Genomic DNA, 24331 nt, shown 5'->3' with positions numbered 1-24331 from the left:
AGCACATTACTTTATGAATGTCATAGTCAAGTTATTTGTTTGTTTATATTTCATTTACAATGTAAATATAAGATAGTTCCCTTTCCCTTCAATTCCAATGTTAGCTAAAGTATAGGGGCGATATATAAGATCTCTGTGGTTATGCAGCATTTGTGCTTATCTCCTGATGACTTCTATAATGGAAAGATATATAAGCTCCTGTGAAATCTAGTACTTCTATGTGAACAGCTTCCTGTAACTGCTGTAATAAAACAAGGATTGACCTGAAGATGCAGAAAGTTCTGATGCAGATTGTAGACATAACTCACATCCTTCTATAGAAGGCATGGTTAAATAATCTTTCTAAAGCTCTACAACTAATTTTGTTATTAATCATGGCAAATTCTAGTTGTTGTAAATTTGAAATATTTAAGCTTTGACACCTAAGAGGAATTTTAAACCTATATCCCACCCACCTGTCATGAATTGGGACTCCTGCCTCTTTCAACTATAATATGCAAAGGTATGGATGATGAGATGTGCTTGGTTTCTCTCTGCTGCAAAGGAGGAAGTGGAAATGAGCTTCCCTATATAGTGATGGTGAGGTGAAGTCAGTATTGTGAATCTTCTGACAATTAGAGGGAAAGTTGCTCTATATCAGTGTAGGTGCTCAGTTTTGGTTAGCAGTAGTGATGTCAGACCTTCAAGTTAGATCAGACGAAGAAATCAATGCTATGTAGGACAGTACTGCCTTTATTGTAAAGCTGTAGTAGACTCTTGTAAGTCTGAATGTGCTTCTCCCTCCCTCCCTTTATCTTCATGTGAACTAGGGAGGGGCTTGCCTGAGATGTTTATTCATGTTATGTTCTTGCTCTGGACTCAGGCCCCTTGTTCTGGTAGCAGCTCTTACTCCTGTCCCTCAAGGCCATTCCCTCTTTCCTCTACAAGTAGGGACACAGTTGTGGATAGTAATAGATATTTAATTTTGTCCTGCAGGCCTGAGGGGCACATATTGGAACAACAGTCTGAAGATAGTCATCTAGGTCCAAGAAACCATCTGTATTCCAAATATCTGAAGGGCCATAGGTTCTCTTAGGATCTCTTAATATAATATTGACTTAAGGACAAAACCAAGCACATTTAGGATGTAATTCATGTTGTGCCCTCAATGATAGGTATTTCTGGAACTACCTATATATGGTGGTGCTTAGTAGTTTGTGAATCCTTTTGAATTTTGAATCTTTCTGCAGAAATGTGACCTAAAACATGATTTGTTCTCCACAGATTTAATGACAGAGCTACTGATCCCAATTGTCGCTAAGCGAGGACTACCTGTATTTTTTGACTCATTTTTAAAATTGGGTTCTCTTTACCTCGTTTTAGGACTTGTGTGGAGAACAGATCACATTTTAGGTCATATTTATGCAGAAATATTGAAAATTCAAAAAGGTTCACAAACTTTTAAGAATCATTGTATGCTTGAAAACGGATCTTTTAAAGGAAACTGCCTCTGAATTCCAGTTTAAGCAATATATGCCAGCCCTTGCCTTTGTTATTTATCTTTCCTTTCATCAAACCTAATGTACAGTAAATAATTGCATTTTATATTCTTTAACTCTAGTTATAATATGGTATATGACTTTTAAACTGGATATTGTTTGAAAAAAATATTTGGATATTTAAATTATTCTTGCTGTCCTGTCAAGGCTAGATGTATATGTTTACTTTTCAGACTTACAGTTATCTCTTATGGTGAGATAACTTGTGCAAATGTGTGAACCTTATTTTTCTTTGACCATATCAATGTTAAGATACCAAATATGGTATTTATACAGGGCTCCACAGATAGTTGGCAAGGAGAATGCAAATTGTCATTTGTGATTCTAAACTTTTCTGCTTTTAACATACTCTTAGCAAGACTTTTTTTTCCCCAGGAACTGTTGCCAGCCTCTCAAATGTATTAATACCAAATTTGTAATACATCTGCTACAGAATACATAACAGTAAATTCACCTTCAAGTTGTTGATTACATAGACATACTGTATGTCCATGTAGTTTCCTTGGCTGTAATACAGCAGTGATTTGTCTTTACCTTCTTCTGGAATGTTTCCTTTTTTTACTTCCCAGTCTGGCTTGCAGTACTGCTGTTTCCTGGAGGTGTCCTATCCAAGTACTAACCAGGTCTGACTTTGTTATATAGGATAGTCTACCAAGAAAAGAAAAGGTTTTCTGACGTCAGGATTTCATAAAATATTCTTCGATTTTTCTAGCAATAAATGCAAGGATGATGCTTGTATTTCATGATGCTGTTAAATTTCATTAATATAAATCCCTCTCATTAGAGCCATAATTTATATTCCTGCTTTCCTTCTGTGGGGCGCTTTTAACTGAACATCAGGTATGGAAATTACCAAAGTGACCTGGCAGGCTTTTGATTGATGCTGCAGGGTATATCACTGAAAAGAGTGGGATTATCAGTTTTTAAAACAGACTCTTAAGTTCTTAAACTGTACTGTCTTATTCTTTACTGTTGTTATTCTTCCTCTTGGCAGCAAGTTCTGCCTCCTTCCATAGACAGTGCATGGAGCATCTACTGCAGGTCAGGAAGAAGAAAGGTAGCAGAGAATAAAGCCAGAGTGTTCTTGAAAAGTACAGGAAATGGAAGTGATATTTTCAATCTTTCCAACCCAATGGAATGTTGGAAAGAAATCATGGAAAGGGACTTGGGATTCCATCTGTCTGCCTGCCTGTTCATCTGTATGTCTATCAGCAGATTAACTGTCACAGAGTTTGCCTTCTGAATGTTTATGATCTGTCTCTTTACTTTTTTATTGTTTCTACTTTTTTAAAGTGTAAGCACCCAGAGTCATGTGTAGTCAGGAGGCCTCTAATTGTATTAAATAAATAAAACTGGACAGAATGGAACAAAATTTAGTCTAGAGAGAAACATTGGAAAAAGAAAACTCATGTTTGAAAATGGGCTGAATCCAGTCTCAGGCTGCAGAGAAAAATATTCCCCCTGAAAAAACCTTTCCCCAGTGTATCCCTATTGGAGACTGTTAGTCAGAGGCTTGAAATATTGTATTGCCAACTGTTTCATTCTAAGCTGTCCTCCATTCTGGTCCTGTAACTGAGATTAGAGCATATGCAGCCTACCGTGTGTTTCCCAGTAGGCTCATACACAAAAACACACACACAAGACCACATGATGGGAAAGCAGAAAGAGGCATACAAAGACACAATGTGTTACTTCATTACATAAAAGATAATACTGATGCTTCTTATAGCCTGTTCTGGTAAAGTGCTGGAAAGAATTCCAGAAGCTCTGCCGTGTACATGCTTTCTCTATCTTATTTTATTCCAGGCTTTTTGGAAAGCTCTCAGTTCAGTGGCAAGTCTTGAGGTGGGAAAGGCAGAATGAACAGGAGGTGGGTGATGGAAAAATATGTTCTCCCAGATGCTCTCATTATTACTTAACTTTGCTGCCAAATTTTGTCGAATAACAGGAAACAGAGACAAAGGAAATTGTCATTCTAGCAACAACTTCTAATTCAGACATATGTCTAACAGGGAGATTGGAGGTCCCTAAAACTAAGAAAGTAGCATTGGGGACTTGTTGCAATACTGATTGTAACCAGGAAACAAAAAGGGGCAGATAAAAGCTAAAGAAATGGGTACCACCTCATATGATTGATATGTCTTGTGGGGACTAATTGTCTACTCCTATCTTATATAAGCATAACTTAAATGTCAGTGATGGCAAAAGAATTATGGAGATGGAGTTACAAATCTCAGCAGCTCTCTAATTTGGAATGCATAGCCTTTTAGCTTGTAAATAGTTTTGCAGTTTTCTAATATTTATTTGCATCCCTATCATTTTTCATCCTTCCTTAAGGTTCAAAAATTTGTCATTATGTCTTGAGCAATTATTTATGCTTCTTGTGATATACCACAAGAGTTTTTGGATTCCTTTAATTAAAAAAAAAAGGTACTAGGCTCCAGCATCTTTTATTTTCAAAAATCCCCAGCCTCACATGGGCCCTGTTAGCTGTTCTTACAGTAGAAAAGAGAAACAAAAGTGATTGCTGCAGAGTAAACCCAACTGTTCCGAAACCTTGGGGTGGTATAGAAAATGCTAGGGAGTGATGGCAGGCAGCAAATTTACCAATTTATTTCTGTTATGTGGATATTTTGTGACCATGTAAGCTACTCTCTGTGTCACCCATTTGTCAGAGCGCCCATAATGTTTTAAAAAATCGAAATGTGATCAGCAGCCCCCAAGGATGGATATATGCCACCTCAAGATTCAGATGTGACAAATTCCACAACTTCAGAAATTGAATATAACTGTGACTCTTTTGCCTTTAAAACTTCCTGTTTCCACCACCACCAAGGCCAGAGTTTCTCAAAATGCATAGAATTCTTCCCCCTCCTAGAAAGGGAGAAGATCGAGAAATTTGCCCCACCAGATACAAGCTTGATTATATATTCTTACTAAGCGCTTTTCTTTCAGTTTTCATAGAATCATAGAATTGAAAGGACCTTGGAAATTTTCTAGTCCAGTTCCCTGCTCAGGGCAGGAATCCTTATACCATCCCAGACAACAACTGTTCAACCTTTGCTTGAAAATCTCTAGTGATGGAGAACCCACTGCTTAGTAGCTTCCACAGTCAGGAAGTTCCTCCTTATTTCAAGTTTGGATTTCCCTCTGTAAAGCTTTCATCCAGTTTGAAGAATCCAAGATAAGACATATATTTCACTTGACAAGCACAGGCCCCAACTTCTGTTGGCCAGGATGATGCTAATGTCAGGCCATCCTGTTGGCCAGGATGATGCTAATGTCAGGCTATCATGGATAGGCATTTGAGAGATTCAGAAAATACAGTAGGGATGCTTAACCATTCCTTCCACTTTTCCTCACCAAGGGTAATGATTAAAGGGAAAAGCAATGGGCAGGAGAATGCATCTCTTCTTATAATTATTTTGTGAAAATACCTTCTTACCCCTCATTGCCCCAAACCATTGCCTCAGTAAACATGGATTTGGAACATGTTACCTGAAGTGAAATGGTAGAGGTATAGAGGAGAAACATTTGAAGGATATACTTAACGATATTTCTGAGGTGACTGAGATAGAAGTAACTAGATAGTAACTTTCCTGATTAATGGTAATTTAGGCAGGATGCCATTTCCTCCCACCTCTCAGCTTATTTCCAGATGGAAAGGCAAGAAAAAAGTAAGAAAGCTGAAACATAGCATTATCTGTGTCTACTGTTTGCGACTGATCCCCATATTCACGTTAGAATGAACAAATCCATATTTTAGAATCCCATATTTGCACAATATTGTGCATATGAAACCATGTTATTATAAAAGACTTGCAACCACATTCCCTCTTTCTAATATCATCAGAGCAGTCCCACTGGGGAAACTGAACCTCCTTTTATTTCATTTGCCTAAGCATCCTCGGTTGTTCTACAGGATCTTTCATATGGATAACAACTGAGACAAATCCATATTAAAAACAATAACTGAGACAATATGCTGAGAAGTTGATCAACATCTGTTTTCAATTAAGCGAAAACAAAACCCAGAAGTCAGCAGCAAGCAGCAACGCAGTAGAGCACCCAGGGAAAGAGACAACTAACTATGAAAATCATGATGTCTTGCAGAACAATGTAGACCTCCTTTGAGTAAAAAATAAAAAATCACAGATACAGTGGAGCAAATTTCCAGCACCTTGACTAAGAAGCCCTTTCCTAGATAACTGCACCTTATGTCATCTTACAGGCCTTATCTTCTGAAATGCAAAATTATTTCTAGCACCAGACCAACCACCATGCCTTTGTTTCCTCCCCTTTAATTTTAGAAACACTGTTGTAAACTTTTCATTTGAAACTTTTGGTTGTACTAACTGTTCAGTGAGCTTTAATACTTTACGTTTATCTTAAGTCTAGAACTTCACAGCCTTTTTTGAAAACAGTGTAACCCTTTTGAAGGAAGCAAACAAGTCCATATTTGTAACCTTTGTTTGGATCATTATAGGGCTGTAATGTTAACTAAGTTAGACAGTTGAGTGGAAATTGTCCATGGTTTATTATTGGATTATTTTAATCATTTATTCTATGAGGCTAAATATCTGGCTGTTTACTATAGCTTGCCTTAAAAAAATCTCAGCACTTGGCTGATTAATTCAGGTGAATATTATTGGGTTACTGTGGGCTATAGGCTCAGATGCTTTTGAATTATAGCCCTACTGTAGAGAAGAAAGCATATAATCTATTAGAGTTGATTAGCACTTAGAAAGGAATATGAATTTTTGTTAATTCTGTGCTCCCAGTATAGCTACTCACAACTCATTCATTCATTCATTCATTCATTCATTCATTCATTCATTCATTCTCAGGGTTCAGTTAAAAAGTACCGTACCAGCTTACATAAGACAAATCCTGCTTGCCTTCCATAATACAAAAACAAAAATTTATTCAAGGAGGAAGAAGAAACGGTTCTTATAATTATCTCTGGGAATGGGAAACAATTCAGGGTCCAATTCAGCTGGTCTTTGAGCAGTGCCCTTTCTGTAGCATTTTTTTACAGCTCACCCTCTACTGTAACTGCTGTTGGGGGACTGTTAAAGGAGAAAAAGAGCCAAAGGAAGATAGTCTCTCAACCAACTTGATGTAGTGGGCCCTGATTTCCATCTCGCCTTCTGTGCAGCAGATTGACTGGCTGCTATTAGGTGACAGCATGGGATTCTGAGTTGGCACAAAGCAAATGTCAGGATCTTTCCTATGGCCAGAAGGGAAAACTTTCTTCTTCATCTGCTTCACATTACAAGGGGTATAGTGAGAATCTTACCACCTTTCCTCTCCCCCCCCCACCGCTATTATAAAAATAACCCACAGAATTTTCACTGAAAAATTATTTAGGTGTCTCTTGTAATTGAACATTTTAATGTAATTAAACATTATGTTTCATTTAATTAAAAATCTACCAGTTTACTGTATTTAAACCTATTTTATTGTAATCCAATAGAAATCCATTTATGATACTTGAAGCAATAGAATATAACTGTGGTTATGACAGCTGGTGATAGGGAAATGCCCAAAGAAATAAATTTTAATTGTAAGCAGACACACTCAAAACCAGGAGACCACCTAAACTCGGTGCAAAAATCATTTTACATATTAGCTGCCACAATGGAAGTATACTCCTTAGCATATTCCTTAGCTTATTGTGGTATGGTGAGCAGGGCATCCTTCTTTCTTGGAAAGTAGGATGTAGGTCTAACAGAACAGAAATGACTTTGACATATCAACTAGGAGTTTCTGCAAAATTCATAACGCCTTTGATTTTCAGTGGAATTTCACATTTATTTGGAGAGTATACTGTATAAAGAAGCCAGTTTGTAGCATGTGTTGCCTCTTCGGAGAATAGGTTCCTGTGGGTTGGGAATTTAAGTCCAGTGGCTTTGATAACTATTTATTAGAATCTTATTAGCTGTGGCAGTAGCAACTATTTCTAATTTTGAAATATTTGTAGCAGTCAGTCAGGATCTTTTTTAATATGCTGGCATCACTTTTTTCTCATCTTAAGATAAGTCTGTTATTCTTCAGAAAGCCCTGCTTTCGATCTCAGCTGTTTGTGTCACCTGTCATCTGTCTATCACCAGTGATTTGAAACACCGAGCTCTGCTAAATCATATTTGAAACAAAGTTTGAAAGTAATTGGTATCTGGGTAAACTAAACCATGTAACAATTGTGTCAGATTGCTTGAGGAACTTAATTTTTTCCTTCTGCTGAGCTGCCATAGGAGTAGCATCCCAGTATGTTATCCTTGGTCTCTTACAGGTCCATTGTAACATGAACAGCCATGCGTATACAGTGTTGCTTGCTATGAAAGGGAATAGTGTGATGGTATGTATGTAAGTATGCCAGCTGCTGTAACCATGTTCCTAATATAAAATAAAAACAATACTCTAGATTGATTATTTTTCTTGGTCATTATAGGAAGAATGCCCATAGAAAATAGCCCTTCCCTTTGGTGACCCCTCGGCTCTAGAATGCCTTTCTTTTTCCATCTCTTTTAAGGTTGCTTTCTAATTGTGTGTATGTGTTTTTAATTGTTATTTCTGAACCTGTTTTAATTAGTGTAATTATTTATGCATGTGATATTGCCATTTCTCTTGAAGTTTTTAGAAGTGGGTTTTAAGATCCGTGCAAATCATCCTGAAAAAACTTGTCTGCTTCTTAGATAAATCCCATAACATACTGTTTCAAGTAAAAGGTTTGAATGAAACACTTTTGGAAGCCCAATAGAATTTACTTTCTACAAATTATGATAGCATTTGTAATCTGTTTCTGAAACTTCAGTGGATGCAAACTAAAAGGTATATGCATTTCCATTGTGAGGCCCTACCTGCTTTCTCATTGTTAAAGGAAGTCCTGTTTGGTATGGGAGGATCCTGAGCTGACCCCATTGCTATTGGCTAATGTTCTCATGCATCCTCCCTCTGTAGCTCAATTCTGTGGAGGTTCCATGTTTCCTAGCATGGAATGCACACTACACACATACCCCATTTCGTGGTATATCATTCCATATAAAGTTTGGCTTGGCCTAACACTGTTGAACTTCCAGAAGTTGGTCAAAGCAGAGCTCTTTTGGAACGCTCTCAATTAATTAACATACAGTCATCAAACTGTAAACTGTTATTTTAAAGTGTTACTGGGATACAGTTTTAATGATAACGTTTTATGGTTTCACTATTTTAGTTTCAATTTTTGTATTGTGAATCTTTTTATTTCCATAAACTGCCAAGACTCACAAGATTGGGGCAGTTTAAAAATCTAACGAATGAACACAGACTTCAGTGTCAGATGATTTAGATGTCCTTCCATCTAGCCACACTTCACCAGTAATTTATAAGTGCATTCATTCTCTGTTCTGTCATTTACACTGAAAATTCCTCCCTCCCTCCCTCCCTCCCTCTTTCTTTCTTTCTTTCCCTTAAAGGATTTCTTAGTTTATATTTATACTTTGCATATAAAATTCTTACTGCCTAGTTAATTCACCCAAGAAACATATGTGGGTGAACTTGACACAGCTCAATTGTATTATGCATTTTTAGAACATTTTCTAGTTAGGGATGAAGAATTTACTTTGAGCCAAGAACTAAATAAACTTTGGGCCAATGTCCTAGGGTCTGCATATGGTGAATGTGAGAGTAGGTAATATGCACAGCACAAAGTTGATGAAGCCTTTCTATGCAGAGAGCTATGCAGCTCTGTTACAGTTGCCTGAAATCTTATGTTCCCTCCCTTGGGGCATTACTTCCAGAAATTCATAGTTTACGTTCAGAGGCAGTTGAGAATTCCACCTAAACTCACTCAGGAATGATTAGTTCACATGGAGGAATTCCGGACTCCAGATACTTTTTATTTACAAGGAGCCTAGCTGTAAAGCCTTGCTTTTGTGTTTGTGTGTGTGTGGTTCTGCATCTTCCTCTGCCTCCTGGCAATGATGCTACTGTCACAGCTTTGGAATTAGGTTTTCAAAGCCAGGTGTCTGGTTTGCAGGTTCATATGAAATAGAAGGCGCCTAAAGTCTTGGCTAATTCCAAGACTTTAGGCAAACAGGGTTCCCTTGCTACAAAGAGGTCGTTGTTCAGTCCTGCACATTCTGTTCAAAAGAGAAGTTTAGTCTAAAGTTTAGTCTTTAGTCTAAAAAAATGCACCTGTGTTGGACATTATAATTGTCAGGAAACTAAGCTGGGATTTTATACATGCAAAAGATGTTCTCTGCTCTTTCTTATGAAACACCTATATTATTATAGTACTATCATCCCTTTTAAGTCAGGATTTAAAAGGTTTTACAAATAAGGAATAATCTTTGGAAGATGCAAAGTAGCATTTGTCGATTTTGGAGTACCGGTGAGTAAAAGGATGGAGAACAAGCCTGGCATCCTTCAGGTTGAACATTTGTAAATAACAGATGTCCATTACTGTGAAGGACTGCGTGGAGCAAAAGACACCTGGATCATTGTTTGAAAGTCTTAAAATATATCAGCAGGAGAAGTTGATGTGTTGACATATTAATATGATAAGGTATTAAACAGTATAAGCTTGTTTGGCTAGTACAAGTTTTTTAATCACTATAGGTTAAAAATTGAAAAGTTCATAAGTAATTAATGAGAAAGTAAAATATTTAGTGCTATTTTGGAAGTGGAAATATATCTAATTTTATTTTTCAAATCTCGACAATTATTTCATTTGAATTGACATTTCTTAGAGCATTTTCAAAGCTGTCTTAGCAAAACAGTAAATTTAGTATTTGGCCATGTTATATAATTGTCAGAAACCTTTCTTTTTATAACGTTTCTAGGAATTAACTTGGTATGAGAGTTGTGAAAGGTACCTGATTCCTATGTTCCATTTTCTATATATTTTTTTCTGTTTATATTTTATCTGGTTTAAAAAAAATTCTAATCAAAATTATGTTAAAAAGAATTGCTTGACAAATAATGAGCTGCGGCTCTTGACAGTTATGGGTATTGTAAAAAGTTGGTACTTCAGTTATTAAAAAGTTATAGAGCTCTTTCTTGTTCTAAAAGACATTAAACTCCATTAATAAACTGAATAATCAAGTGGCCTTATTTTTGTAAGTATAAAATATATAGAAAAGTACTTGCTGCCTAATAAAGTTCTTTGCATCTCTAAATTGGTTCCAAAGTCAGTCATAGCTTTCCCAGCCCTTATCCCAGTATAGCTTCTTAGATACCTGTAAATATGTATCTTCAAGTGAGGCATCTCTCTCTCCCAGAGCTAGTTGGACCCTGAAACTAATAAGTAACATTCCAGTTCCTTTAAACAAGACTTCTATTAATGCAGAATAAGTAGTTCTGAATTAATGTCAGTGATGTGAAAAGCATCCAATATGTTCTTCAGTTTTTAAAAATCAAGTCTTCTGAATCTCCACCTTAGATTTTTCTAGCATATCCTGTCTTTCTTGTCTGATTTAGATTATCATCTCTATCACATTGATTGTCATCTGTGTTAATATTTCTTAGTACTGAGCTGCTTGTGCTAAATATAATGCAAATAAGTAGTTCATTTTGTCATTTTCTTTAGGGTGAAATGTTTAAAAACATGAGGGGGGGTCAATATAACAGAATTAAACCAGTTTTTGAGAATCTTTGTGGTATAATGTGAAATCTAAAGTGGGTTTCCAAAACAAAAGTCTTGCCTGAATGAAACTGAGATTAGAGTATCCATCATACTGATTCTCCTAGATGTAAACAAGAATCAAGTTGTGCTTGATCATATTCCTCTCCCTTCATGGCCTTTCATGTGTAACTTGCATGAAGCATGTCAACATGCAAACCAGCGTCCTTGGTCACAGCAGTTCTGTTTGCTATATTCCTGTCGGCCCTTGGTATTTCTACTATATGTTGCCTTGGAATAGTTTTACAAGTTGTGGTACAGGAGTTTGGACAGATGAAAGGGTCTCTATTTAGTGTATATATATTGTTTTATTGTATATGAAGAACAGGAAACACATTTTCATCTTGTGTTGCTATGACATGTATTTCTTTGCAGAGGACAGTGTCTCATGTCTATTTTGGGGGTAGGTGGGGATTTGTGAGCATATCAGGAAGCCTAATTGTATCAGATAGTACAGGATAAGGGCATAAGAATCAATGTATATCAGATCTCTGCTTTATAAGTGTTGAATCATATACAACCTCATCCAATTTCTACATAATTCATTGTGTTTGTAAAGTATGAAAATATCCATTTATTATCATGCACACTTTCTTGATATGCTCACTTTTGTACACATGTTTTTGTAATTCGCAGTCTTGCATTGGTGCATTTTTAAAAAGTACACAGCCCGAATGTTGATTCTGTTCCAATCTCTGTGTTATCAGGATATATAAATTAAATCAGTTCACTTGAAAGATGTAGGCCAGTTTTTCTAGCATCACCACATAGAATATAATTAGAAAATTATAGGCATTGGGGGAATGCAATAGAGCAAGGAAGTTATAAAAGGAAGTTATAAAAGGTACAATTTCATGATATAAACTCGTCCCATTCCCTATTCATGACTAATGTATGTACCAAAGGATAGAGCTCACCTTGTGATGTCACAACATACATTTTATCATTTTGGTGTTATCATGGTTAAGAATGGACAATTATGTAGAAATGATAGTTTTAACTCTTCTGCTTTGGTATTTGATGTTCTTACTTAAATTAAGAACATTGGATGCCTATATATATATATATATATATATATATGTATATGTATATGTATATGTACATTTAATTAATTAATTAATTTAATATTCATGTTGGTTTTATGAATTCTCTGTTATGATATAGAAATCCAGTAATAGAAAAGATATGAAAGGAGAAATCAAGATTTGAGTTTTGTTTTCATTTTTCTCTAAATGGCACATATCTAATATACTTTTAGCCACAATGAAAAAGTTGTCACAGACAATATATGTTCAGATGACTGTCTAGGACATCTTCCTTGTTAGTTTCTAGCCATCAGTTCAGTTGTTTGCCCAGCCCTTCTGAGGAACTGTTTTTATGATTTTGACATTTTAAATCCCTTTTTAAATATTGGTGTTATGACCAGCCTTGAGAACTTTTGAAAGGATTGGTTAGAAATCGTTTATTAAAGGTTAATATGTATAGGCATGGTTGTGTTTGTTAGTAAACACTCGGAATTTTGCTCAGAGTGGTTACTATCAAAATAGGAATTCTGTTCCTATTTTAGTAGTTTTCCATGATGACAACTTGCTACAAAAGAGGCTGACCATGAAAAACGCCCTGTATTTTGGCTTAAAGAAGAGAAAGGTCAATCTAAAGAAATGTTTTGATAGATTTTCCCCCCTTGGACAAAATATTGCTTTATTCAAAAATCTATACTATTGTTCTTTTGCTAACTTATACTAATAAGGTGGGAAAAATACATAAAGAGAGACAGAAGAGCCTGAATAGATTCTAGGGGTCATTGTGCAAACTTAGAGTGCAAGCCTGCATATGTCTACTCAGAAGTAAATCACACTGTTTTCCTTAGAGTTTACTCATAGGTAAATATCTATGCTCTTAGTTAGATTACTGTTGATATATTTGAACCTGTCAGGTTAAACTAAGTGCTGTGGGGATGAAGAAATAAACATGGTTGATTCTCAATGATTTTGAAAATATAAGAGATATAGTATCTAAAATCTCTATTCATTTATCTTCATCTTAAATAGGAATAAGCAGTTTCTTGTTCTTGGAAACATTCACAGATAAATGTGCAGAAATTCCAGTTTTCATGTGAACAAATAATACCCTTAGAATGTTCAGATATTGATAATAGCAAACTGAGGGAGCCAATCCTTACTGAAAAACAGATGAGGGGGGAGAGAAATGGCAGAATATATTATCAGAGGAGCGATTAAGTACTGTTGGATAGGAAGAAGTTAAGACAGCGTATATATAGGCACTTATGTGCATCATGTTAAAGATAGAGAAGAAAACTATTGAATATGGCTTTGGCTACTGATTTAAGAAAGATCAGTGATTTCTTTTCTGAGATTCTTGCGTGCTGTGTGTTTCCTCTGAAATGAGTTCTATAGATGTACTCCTTAAGACTATTTCATAAGATTTCACTTGTAATATTTGTGACATAGAGAAACAATTTTTCTTAACTCTTAATGTTAATATTATAAATCTTAATAGCCCTGTTTGTTGTTATAATAATAATAATAATATGCAAATCTACTTTTGTGGTTTTATCAAATAGTTGCACTTGCAGAATGTCTAGCACTGAGGTTAAATCAGGAGCCTATCATAGCATAGTTTGCTCTAACCCTTTGTAAAATGTTATTTTCAAATGCAGCTTAGATTTCTTAATGGGTACAGAAATCTAAGGTGCATAAATAAGCTCAGCTCCTATTGTCTCAATATTCTGTTCTAAAAACTGGTCAAAATGAGACACTGAACCTTGTGTGGGTTCTTGGAGATGTTAAGAAAATCTCCTTATTCTGTTTCTCAAACTGAAGTAGAGATATACAGATATTGCTTCCATTTGTTGCTTTATGAAAGCTGAAGGAAACATCTGCCATCCATATTCTTACTTGGGGTATAGCTGCTTTCTCAGCAGTAATGTGTGATTTTATTTAAAAACTCTGATAACATGAAGTTTCTTTTGCAAAGAAAAATCTCTTTTCTGAGAGCAGAGTGGGAATACAAAAGTGTTCGTAATGTTTCATGTATGAAGTACTGTTGTCCTATTAAAGTTGGATGAGTCAAACTCCTATGGACAAAGGCATTCTGTTGATTGTTAACACGTGGGATCATAATGAATTTCCCAGTCTTTGTCAGAGCGTAAGAATAAAATTCTGCCATATTGGGTCTCTCTGTGTACTGTATGTGTCTTAGCATTCTGCCTCTGCCCAGTGCTACTTAGAAGATCAGAACAGAGCGACTATCCTTAGTCCATCTGTATTTGATAGAATAAAATATGCTGAGGGCAGGCAAAAAGTTTTGTCTTGAAATATTTCAGATGTGAAATTTCACAAAGCAGGCTGTCTTACACATTTTGTTAGCATTTTAAGCTTGAAACAGGTCTGTCCAAGACCAAAGTATAATATTTCAAGCTTGAGATGCTCCAAAATGTGCAAAGCTGCCTGCTTCGCTTTTAGAACAGGAAGTTTAGTAAGATTTTATGCTGAAAACATTTCAGGACAAAATGTTTTGCTGATGCCTAAAACATACTATTGCTGAGCATACAGTTTCATTTCAGACTACATTGTCATATTATTTGTGTTTACACCTCAGTTTTTCTTTATGCTTAGAAAAACAACCACATTATAGTCTATATAGCCTTATGCTAAATGTTGATTGATTCATTGGTTGATGGATTGTGTGCCATCAAGTCAGTGTTGACTCTCTGCAACTGCATAGAAAGATCTTCTCCATGATGATCTAGCCCTGACCTGGTCCTTCAGGTCTTCCCACAATGCACGCATTGCCTCTGTAACTGACTCCATCCACTTTGCTGCTGGTTGTCCTCTTACTCTTTTTCTTTCCACCTTTCCCAGCATGAGTGCCTTTTCAGAGAATGAGGTCTTCGTATAATGCGTCCAAAGTATGATAATTGGAACCTGGTCATTTGTGCCTCAAGTGAAAACTCTGGATTGATTTGTTTGCTGATCCATTATTTTGTTTTCTTGGCTTTCCATAGTATTCCCAGGAGTTTTTTCCAACACCAAAGTTCAAAATCATAAATATTCTTTTTATTCTGCTTCTTCAAAGCCCAACTTTTGCTTCCATAGAGTGTCATGGGGAATACCAAGGTATGCACTATTCTGATCTTTGTAGGTATAGACACATTGCAGTATTTGAATATCTTTTCCAGGGCCTTCATGGCTGCTCTACCAAGTGTTAGTCTGAGGCATATTTACTGACTGCTTGTTCCACTACTATTGGTGTTGCTCCTAAAAGGCAGAAGCTATCCACCACTTCAATATCTTCATTGTCAATTCTAAAGCTGGCTGTTAAACCTGTTGATATTAGTTTGGCCTTCTTTATCTTTAAACTTAGACCCATTTTTCTCCACTGTGCTCCTTGATTTTTATTACTAGAGCTTACAGATCCTTTCATTTTTGGCTATTAGAGTGGTGTCATCAGCATACTGCAGGTTATTGATGTTTCTTTCTCCAGTTTTAAAACCACATTCAGCTTCCCTTAATGTATATTCAGCATATAGGTTGAGTAAATAAGGGGAGATTATACAGCCTTGTCATACTCCTTTGCCAACCTGCAGTCAGGCTGTTTTGCCATGTTCTGTTTGTACTGTGGCTTCCTAATCGGTATGTAGATTTCTTCTGTTTCTCTGTCTTTGGCAATCTTTTTTCACATTTATCTTAATGATTTAAGTTCATTCCACAGTTCCTCTGATTGGTGAGGTTCAGGACTTCAAAGTGGTTCCTGATGTTCTCCTTGAAAATGGTGGGCATATGTTCAAGATCATATTGTGGAAATTGACTGGCTTTCTTCTTCTTTAGTTTAACTTGGAACTTATGTATGAGCCTTTTGTGATCTATTCCACAGTCAGCACCTAGCCATGACTTTGGTGCTATAGATGAGCTCCTCCATCTCCTTTTAGCAATAATATAATCAATTTGATTTCTATATACTCCATCTAGTGATGTCAATGTATAGAGGTATTGTTTTGGTTGCTTGAAGGCAGTTTTAGCTATGAATTGGAGTGGCAAAATTGATAAGTCAGGCTCCTGCTTCATTTCAGTTTCCTAAGCTATACAGTCCAACTACATTTTCTTCCTTAATGTTTCCAACGTTGGCATTCCAGTCTCTAGTCATAAGCAGCACATATTGCTTGCATGTTTTGTCAATTTGTTTTGGTTGCTTGAAGGCAGTTTTAGCTATGAATTGGAGTGGCAAAAATTGATAAGTCAGGCTCCTGCTTCATTTCAGTTTCCTAAGCTATACAGTCCAACTACATTTTCTTCCTTAATGTTTCCAACTTTGGCATTCCAGTATCTAGTCATAAGCAGCACATATTGCTTGCATGTTTTGTCGATTTTAAGTTGAACTTGATCATAAAACTCATCAGCCTCTTCTTCTGCATCAGTGGTTGGTGATCATCATATCAAAGGGTTGTGCGTGAAGTCTAGTTAATATTATTTGGTCACTGATTTCATTGTAGCCAAGTACAATGCTATACCCTGTTCTTGCTATGCCCTTTATAAGTATAAAAACAATGCCATTCCTTCTTTGTTTTTCATGTCCTGAGTAGTAAACAGTACAATCTTCTGCCTGAAAGTGTCCAATTCCAGTCCATCTCAATTTGCTAATGCTTAAGAAGTCAATCTGTAATAATTCCCTTTCATGTTTCACTGTGTTGAGCTTTCCCATGTTCATGCTTCTTATATTCCATGCCCCCACTGTAATTCTGTCTTTACAGTTTTGGATTTTCTTTTCCTGTATGGCAACATCAGTAACTAGACATTCTGAAGGCTGTAATCTAGCCACATCATGAACACCATGAGTATTCTGAAAGCTCCTAGAATGTTGACAGCCATCTCACCTGAGGAGCCATCACCCAGTACTATATCATCATTCATTTTATACTTTTCTATCCATGTGATTTTGTTGGTAAAAAATACAGGAGTGGTTTACCATTGCCTTCTCCCATACAGTATGAATTGATACCTTTGTCACTAAAGTGATTATCTGCCTCCAGCATCTTCGTATATCACTGCTGCCCAATATAGGTATCTGCTTGCTTCTTCCATACCTTGGGTCACCATGAATATATACTCTTGGCCTACACTCCTGATGTTCTTTGCTCATCCCTCCCTGGAACATCCCACTTCCCCTTTCCCCCACCACAGTGATGCAGTACAGCAAGATTTGTGTGTGGGGTGGGTGGAAGCTAAATGTTAGATAATTCTAATAGGAAATGTATGCAATAATAGTCCAAGAATACAAGTAAGCCATTCACAATCACAATCTGTTGAAGTTAAAATCATTACCTTATTCAAAATGTTATCACGTTGGTTCAATATATGAAAAATGTATATACTGGTACTAATTCTAGCCTTTTCACAAAAGGGGAGGGGAAAGGGAGGAGGAGGAGGAGATGTACTCTCTAGAACTTTCAGGGATATAGTTCTGTAATCCTACAATTCCATAATGTTTTAGTATGTTACAAAAGTACTTCATTCTGTTTTCCATTCAGAGTACAGTTTTTGACTTTATACCGTGGTTAGAATTTTTTATTTTTTATTTTTTCTATGTAGCCAATTTGATTATATTTGGGTTGTTGAAAACAGTTACTTGGTCACAAATAAGCAGATACTGCTTGCTATTCATAAACAAAGGACTGCTCCTAGTCTTTGTAACAGAGAAGGTTAGTATTTGAAATCCATAGCCTGTAGGCAATTTGTAAGATCTCCACAGTGTCCCTTAGTACTCAACTGTTGTATTGCCCTAGGCTGCCTAATCCTGTGCTGTTACAGCAACTAAAATAGATCCTGCCTTTTGCTGTGGAGGAACCAATCAATCACTTGCTCTAAGATGCAATATCTTTTTGTATCAGCACAGTATCATTTGAAATTTCATAGCCTGACGACTTAAGAATTGTAAAGCCTGTAGGACCAACTAATCAAATGTGAAACTCAACAGATGCAATGAGACTACATCCCCCATCATTCCTTCTGATTGCACTGGCTTCGGAATAGCTATGGTATTATGCATCTCTGTTCAAAATCTTTCAAGATGATGCTGTCGAGGTAATGCATGCTATATGCCAGCAAATTTGGAAAACACAAGAATGGCCATCAGACTGGAAAAAATCAACTTATATCCTCATACCAAAAAAGGGAAACACTAAAGAATGTTCAAACTATCGAACAGTGGCACTCATCTCACATGCCAGTAAGGTAATGCTCAAGATCCTTTAAGGTAGACTTCAGCAATTCATGGAGCGAGAATTGCCAGATGTACAATCTGGGTTTAGAAAAGGCAGAGGAACTAGGGACCAAATTGCCAATATCCGCTGGATAATGGAAAAAGCCAGGGAGTTTCAGAAAAACATCTATTTCTGTTTTATTGACTATTCTAAAGCCTTTGACTGTGTGGACCATAACAAATTTTGGCAAGTTCTTAGTGGTATGGGGATACCAAGTCATCTTGTATGCCTCCTGAGAAATCTGTATAATGACCAAGTAGCAACAGTAAGAACAGACCACGGAACAACGGACTGGTTTCAGATTGGGAAAGGAGTACGGCAGGGCTGTATACTCTCACCCTACCTATCCAGCTTGTATGCAGAACACATCATGCGACATGCTGGGCTTGAGGAATCCAAGGCTGGAGTTAAAATCGCTGGAAGAAACATTAACAATCTCAGATATGCAGATGATACCACTTTGATGGCTGAAAGCGAAGAGGAACTGAAGAGCCTTATGATGAAGGTGAAAGAAGAAAGTGCAAAAGCTGGCTTGCAGCTAAACCTCAAAAAAAACCAAGACTATGGCAACCAGCTTGATTGATAACTGGCAAATAGAGGGAGAAAATGTAAAAGCAGTGAAAGACTTTGTATTTCTAGGTGCGAAGATTACTGCAGATGCTGACTGCAGTCAGGAAATCAGAAGACACTTAATCCTTGGGAGAAGAGCAATGACCAATCTCGATAAAATAGTTAAGAGCAGAGACATCACACTGACAACAAAGGTCCACATAGTTAAAGCAATGGTGTTCCCCGTAGTAACATATGGCTGCGAGAGCTGGACCATAAGGAAGGCTGAGAGAAGGAAGATAGATGCTTTTGAACTGTGGTGTTGGAGGAAAATTCTGAGAGTGCCTTGGACTGCAAGAAGATCAAAGCAGTCCATCCTCCAGGAAATAAAGCCAGACTGCTCACTTGAGGGAGTGATATTAAAGGCCAAACTGAAATACTTTGGCCACATAATGAGAAGACAGGACACCCTGGAGAAGATGCTGATGCTAGGGAGAGTGGAAGGCAAAAGGAAGAGGGGCCGACCAAGGGCAAGGTGGATGGATGATATTCTAGAGGTGACGGACTCGTCCCTGGGGGAGCTGGGGGTGTTGACGACCGACAGGAAGCTCTGGCGTGGGCTGGTCCATGAAGTCACAAAGAGTCGGAAGTGACTAAACGAATAAACAACAAAATTATGCATCTGGAGAGCCACAGGTTAGGGTTAGGGTGTGCTGTAAACATTATGGAAGAACATAAATACAGTTCAGCAGACCTTCTACTATTTTTATATTTGTATGCAGGAGAGCTTTTGTTCCCTGGCCAGCTCATTGTTAAATTCAGTGGTGCTGCCTTTTGATCTTTGTCTCAACATTTCTCTGCAGCAGCAACACACAAATACAAGACCACAGAATAAAAGTATTTCCCCTTCTTGGATGTGCCACTTCTTTTTGGCAATCAGAACTAGTGGTTGCTTTGAATCAATCAAACTCTCTCACTTCCTTTATATATGAATTCCTGAAACAATCCAGATTGCAAACTTCAGATTGCAAACTTCCTGTGGTATTTTTCATCCATAAGACACTGCCAGATCAGCTGCTTTGAAAATGGCACTCTTGTATTTTGCTGTTTTGTTTAAATAAAACTAACCTGCATCTTACTGCAGATCCAATCTTTCTCTGTGTTATTTTGCTCTGGAAATAACTGTGGAAATCAAGGGTAATCTGTATTTTTGGTATTTCTAGGAGCATTGTGGTAAGAAACTTTTCTTATCTATTCACTGTACAGTGGCATTTATTTAGTAGGATTGCATTGCTTACCCTGAAGGAGACAGCCTGGTGGATATGTCTGTATGAATGTGTTTTACTTGCTGAGGAGAATAGAATTCAATTTGCATTCCAATGGAAAAATGTATGAACTGAAATGTGAAATAAAATGTACCTAAGTAGTAAGGAATTGAATATTAGTTATGAAAGTAGAATAACTGGTGCCTCAGGATAGATGGATGGTATAGGTGTTGTTTCAGGAGCATATGCTGACGACTTGAAACCTTTTACTACTCTTTATAGCAGTGTTATGCACTTTTGGAGGGTTATAAGGGTCTCTCTTGATCTTTGACTAATACGGTATCAGAACAAGGAAATAAGTAGGGAAAGGACAAAAACTGGATTTAAATTGATTAAATTAATTTAAAATTAGACATTCTGGGGGCATATATAAGAGATTTGAAGATAGCATGTAGTCTAGCTTTCAGGTTGGTTACTTCTGGTATATAGTATTGGAGTATATTTTAGATCTGCTTCCATGATCTGGCCTGGAAATAGAATATGTAATCCTCTTCTACCCACTAATGGCTACCTGTTAGCCCTGCATGGTAGTCCAGACAAGAAGTACAAACCAGGAGTACTAGCTCCATCTTTATTGTAAGGTTACATTAATAGACTCTTGCAAGACTGAAAGTATTTCTCCCCTCCTTTCCTTTTACTCTCCAGAAAACTAGGGTGGATCCCTCCTGAAACGCTTCCCATGCCCCCTTCTCTCCTTCTGTGGCCTGAGATTTCTTTTACACACTGGTTGTCCAGGCTGCAGCTCTCCCTCCTATCTCCCAAGGTCATTCCCATATACCATTACACCACCTGAGTCATATGACATAATAAATGAATAGATCACTTAGAAGTTGGTTGGAAATACTGTGAACTGCAGTCCTGACATATCTGGAGGATGCTAGGTTGGAGAGGATTATTATATGATAAGAGTTGGGTTGGCAGTAACCAGTTCCTGGTTTGTGTTCAGTTGAGAGAAAAATCAGTGCACTTTCTTTCTAGATTGGGCTATGGAATCCCAAACTGGAAGAAATTTTCTCTTGAACAAGGGATATGCATACTTCTGTATATATAAAACTTTATATATTGGCAGAAGAAACTTAATGATAAAATTGTGAGAATATTTTGTTATAGATTATCATTATCTTTTTCATGAATTGGCCTACCTGATAATAGCAACTTCAGATTTTTTTGCCAAGCTTTCCTCCCACCTACTTCAACTCTTATAACTGCCAGCTAAAGATTATACAGGCCTGGAATTATGAGAATTGAAGTCCATCACATGTGGAGTACATCAGGTTGGGCAAGGGTGTTCTGGACCATATTGCATCTGAAAAATGTGCCGCATAAATCCTTTACCCAAGGCCATATGCCCTAAAAGTGCAGAGGATAGCTGTTTATGCTGGTCAGAAGTAACTATGTTGGATACTGGCCTCTTTTTAAAAGTTCCTTGTCAATATAGTTTCTTTGCTGTCAAAATAAATGATGATTAAGTGAGTATTTATGTAATATCCTGTCATGAGATGATTCTCATGGTTGCTATGATGGGAATGGGACATGGCTGTGTTCTGAGATGAGTACAATGCTGCTTTCTGTTCCCTGAACATTCACTTTCTGGAAAGCTGCAGTTCACAGGGTCATCAGCTTGCTGGACTTTAACTTCCTCCCCACATGCCATTCAGTGTTTCTTCACTGAGCGATAAGCCTTTTGATTTTCCATATTGACAAATGCAACCAAAACTCTGACGATACTTCTGTGTAAAGATCATCACCCTGTAAGAGCTACCAATAATTAATCATAATCTTTTTTACATTGCAGTTTTTATTCTTTTATTTTTCAAAACTCAATGGCTGACAGTTTTTTGTTTTAATATTGCTTCACATAAGCTGGGAAGGAGCTAATTTGAGACATTTTGGGTGAAAAACAATAAATACCAAGGGGACTACAGATTTTTTTTACAGTTCTTGTAGATGGTTCATCTATTCTTGTCTTGATTACAGAATGATAGTTGTCCATCATTCTCCCTTCCTCCCCTGATAACTGCATGAATGTTTGTATTTGAAAACTTCAGTGTGCAAAATAATACACTGGGAGAAAAGTCATATTATGGTTTTGTTTTCCCTGTAGGAAGGACCAGAATGTTCTTTCTCCTGTCAATTGCTGGAATCTCCTCTTAAACCAGGTGAAGAGAGAGAGCAGGGACCACACTACTTTGAGTGACATCTATCTGAACAACATAATCCCTCGGTTTGTTCAAGTCAGTGAAGACTCTGGACGACTTTTCAAAAAGGTAATGCTTTTATTGTAGCATGCACCTCTTTATAGCTCCAGACATGGCTGTAGCACATGCAGATGGGCACCTGGCCACTATTGTTGTTTGCCTATTTGTGTTTAATACGTGCTTGGTTCAAAAGGCAGCTGCCTGGCTGCTGATCGGGGCATGCAGGTCAGAACATGTCACTCTGATGTCATGTTATTTTCATTTAGCTGCCAATTTGCTTCTGGCTCAATTTATTGTGTTGATTTGAAGGATTGGACTATTTTAAAAGTTGCTATCTTTTAACATGGAGCCTGCTCTTCCTTTTCTTTATCCGTACTACCAGAGGGCTGTTTTCAGAGGTCTTTTCTATTGTGGCACCAAGGCTGTGGAATGCCTTCCTAAGGAAGGTCCATTGGCTTTCTCTTTGCTTGCTATTCAGTGATTGGTGGAAACACATTTGTCCAGAGAAGCTTTAGAGGGATGTTTTAGCTGTTCCAAGCTATTTATTAATAGCCTGAGCCTGCATTATTAATAATTGTTCCAAGGCACATATTTGACAATTTTGATTTTGTTGTTGCTGGTTTAGCAGTTTACTTTGCTTGTTTTATTTTAGTGAGACCTTTCATTCCCTCTTCCTTATTTTATGCTCTGACTTCAGTTTTTTTTACTAATAAAAATAGATTAAAAAAGAATTGAACATAGTCACTTTTCATGTTGTTTCCAAACCTGAAGCAGCTGCCATTTTTATAAGCTCGTTTATATATAAGCAAAACATTTCACTTTTGCTATAATCAGCACTAGCACTAACAAACGTAGGGATAGCAGCAAAATCTGACACACAGAGTGTTTTTTCAGAGAATCCATTTAGGGGAATAGGATGCTGTTTTAAAATCTCATTCTACTAGACATTGGGGGAGATTCAAAAGAGGCTGCAATCTAATATGTTTGTCCTGAGAGTAAGTCCCCTTGAGATCAACAGGACTTGCGTATAAGTAAATTTGCAATAACTGGTAGTTGTCTGTCTGTTTTTAATTTTCTTTACTAAAATGGACATGTCAATTTTCTTGGGGTCAGCAAGCCAGCATCAGAGTTCAGTAAAACCCAGGAGGACCACAGTACTTTAACTATTAGTCTGTAGCAGGGCCTGCCCTCTGGAATGGGTTCCCCCGTGATCCGGGTGGCCCCCACTCTGTGGTTGTTTAGAAGAGTTTGAAGACCTGGCTCTTCACCCAGACCTTTGGCGAGGGAGAGTGAGACCCCCTCACTTCATCAGGCTTGCCATCTTTTATCTTTATTTTTTTTAATGTTTTATTGATTTTGTTGTAATGTCTTTGTTTGATTTTTGTGAGTCGCCCAGAGTCATTGAGAGTCGAGCAGCATACAAGTTTAATAATTGAATTGAATTGAATTGAATTGAATTGAATTGAATTAAAATGAATTAAAATGAATTGTTGAACAGCACCCTAGGGTGAGGAGAGCTGGTCTGGGGCTCATGGTGCTGGTACTGGCCTGTGCTTCTTTTGGAGTTACAAGCATTTTTGTAAGTGCATCATGGCTGCAACTGCCTAATTTAGTGCCTCTCAGTGTAATTTGGAATTCTCTCAGAAAGAAAAATGGGTGTAGCTCCTTCTTTAAAAAGAAAGAAAACACATGGTAGAGTGGATGATAACTTAAAATGAAATTGCTAAGGAAAGGCACAACATAACATAAAAATAAAGTAACTTTTCATAGGGATTTAAAAT

General features: G+C 37.1%; 1 protein-coding gene across 2 annotated transcripts in view; it reads left to right on the top strand.

The window, feature by feature from the left end:
• Positions 1-24331, top strand: part of SRGAP2 (SLIT-ROBO Rho GTPase activating protein 2) — a 254313-nt gene that overhangs the window by 79664 nt on the left and 150318 nt on the right. For both annotated transcript variants that reach the window (XM_063297485.1, XM_063297484.1), the window contains exon 4: positions 22457-22619. In XM_063297485.1, coding sequence (XP_063153555.1) covers positions 22457-22619 — 163 coding nt within the window. The remainder of the gene's footprint in view (positions 1-22456; positions 22620-24331) is intronic.

Source organism: Candoia aspera, chromosome 3, assembly GCF_035149785.1.
Source record: "Candoia aspera isolate rCanAsp1 chromosome 3, rCanAsp1.hap2, whole genome shotgun sequence".
Lineage (NCBI taxonomy): Eukaryota > Metazoa > Chordata > Lepidosauria > Squamata > Boidae > Candoia > Candoia aspera.
Note: the sequence above shows the minus strand (reverse complement) of the source record. Positions and strands in the feature narration are given on the sequence as shown.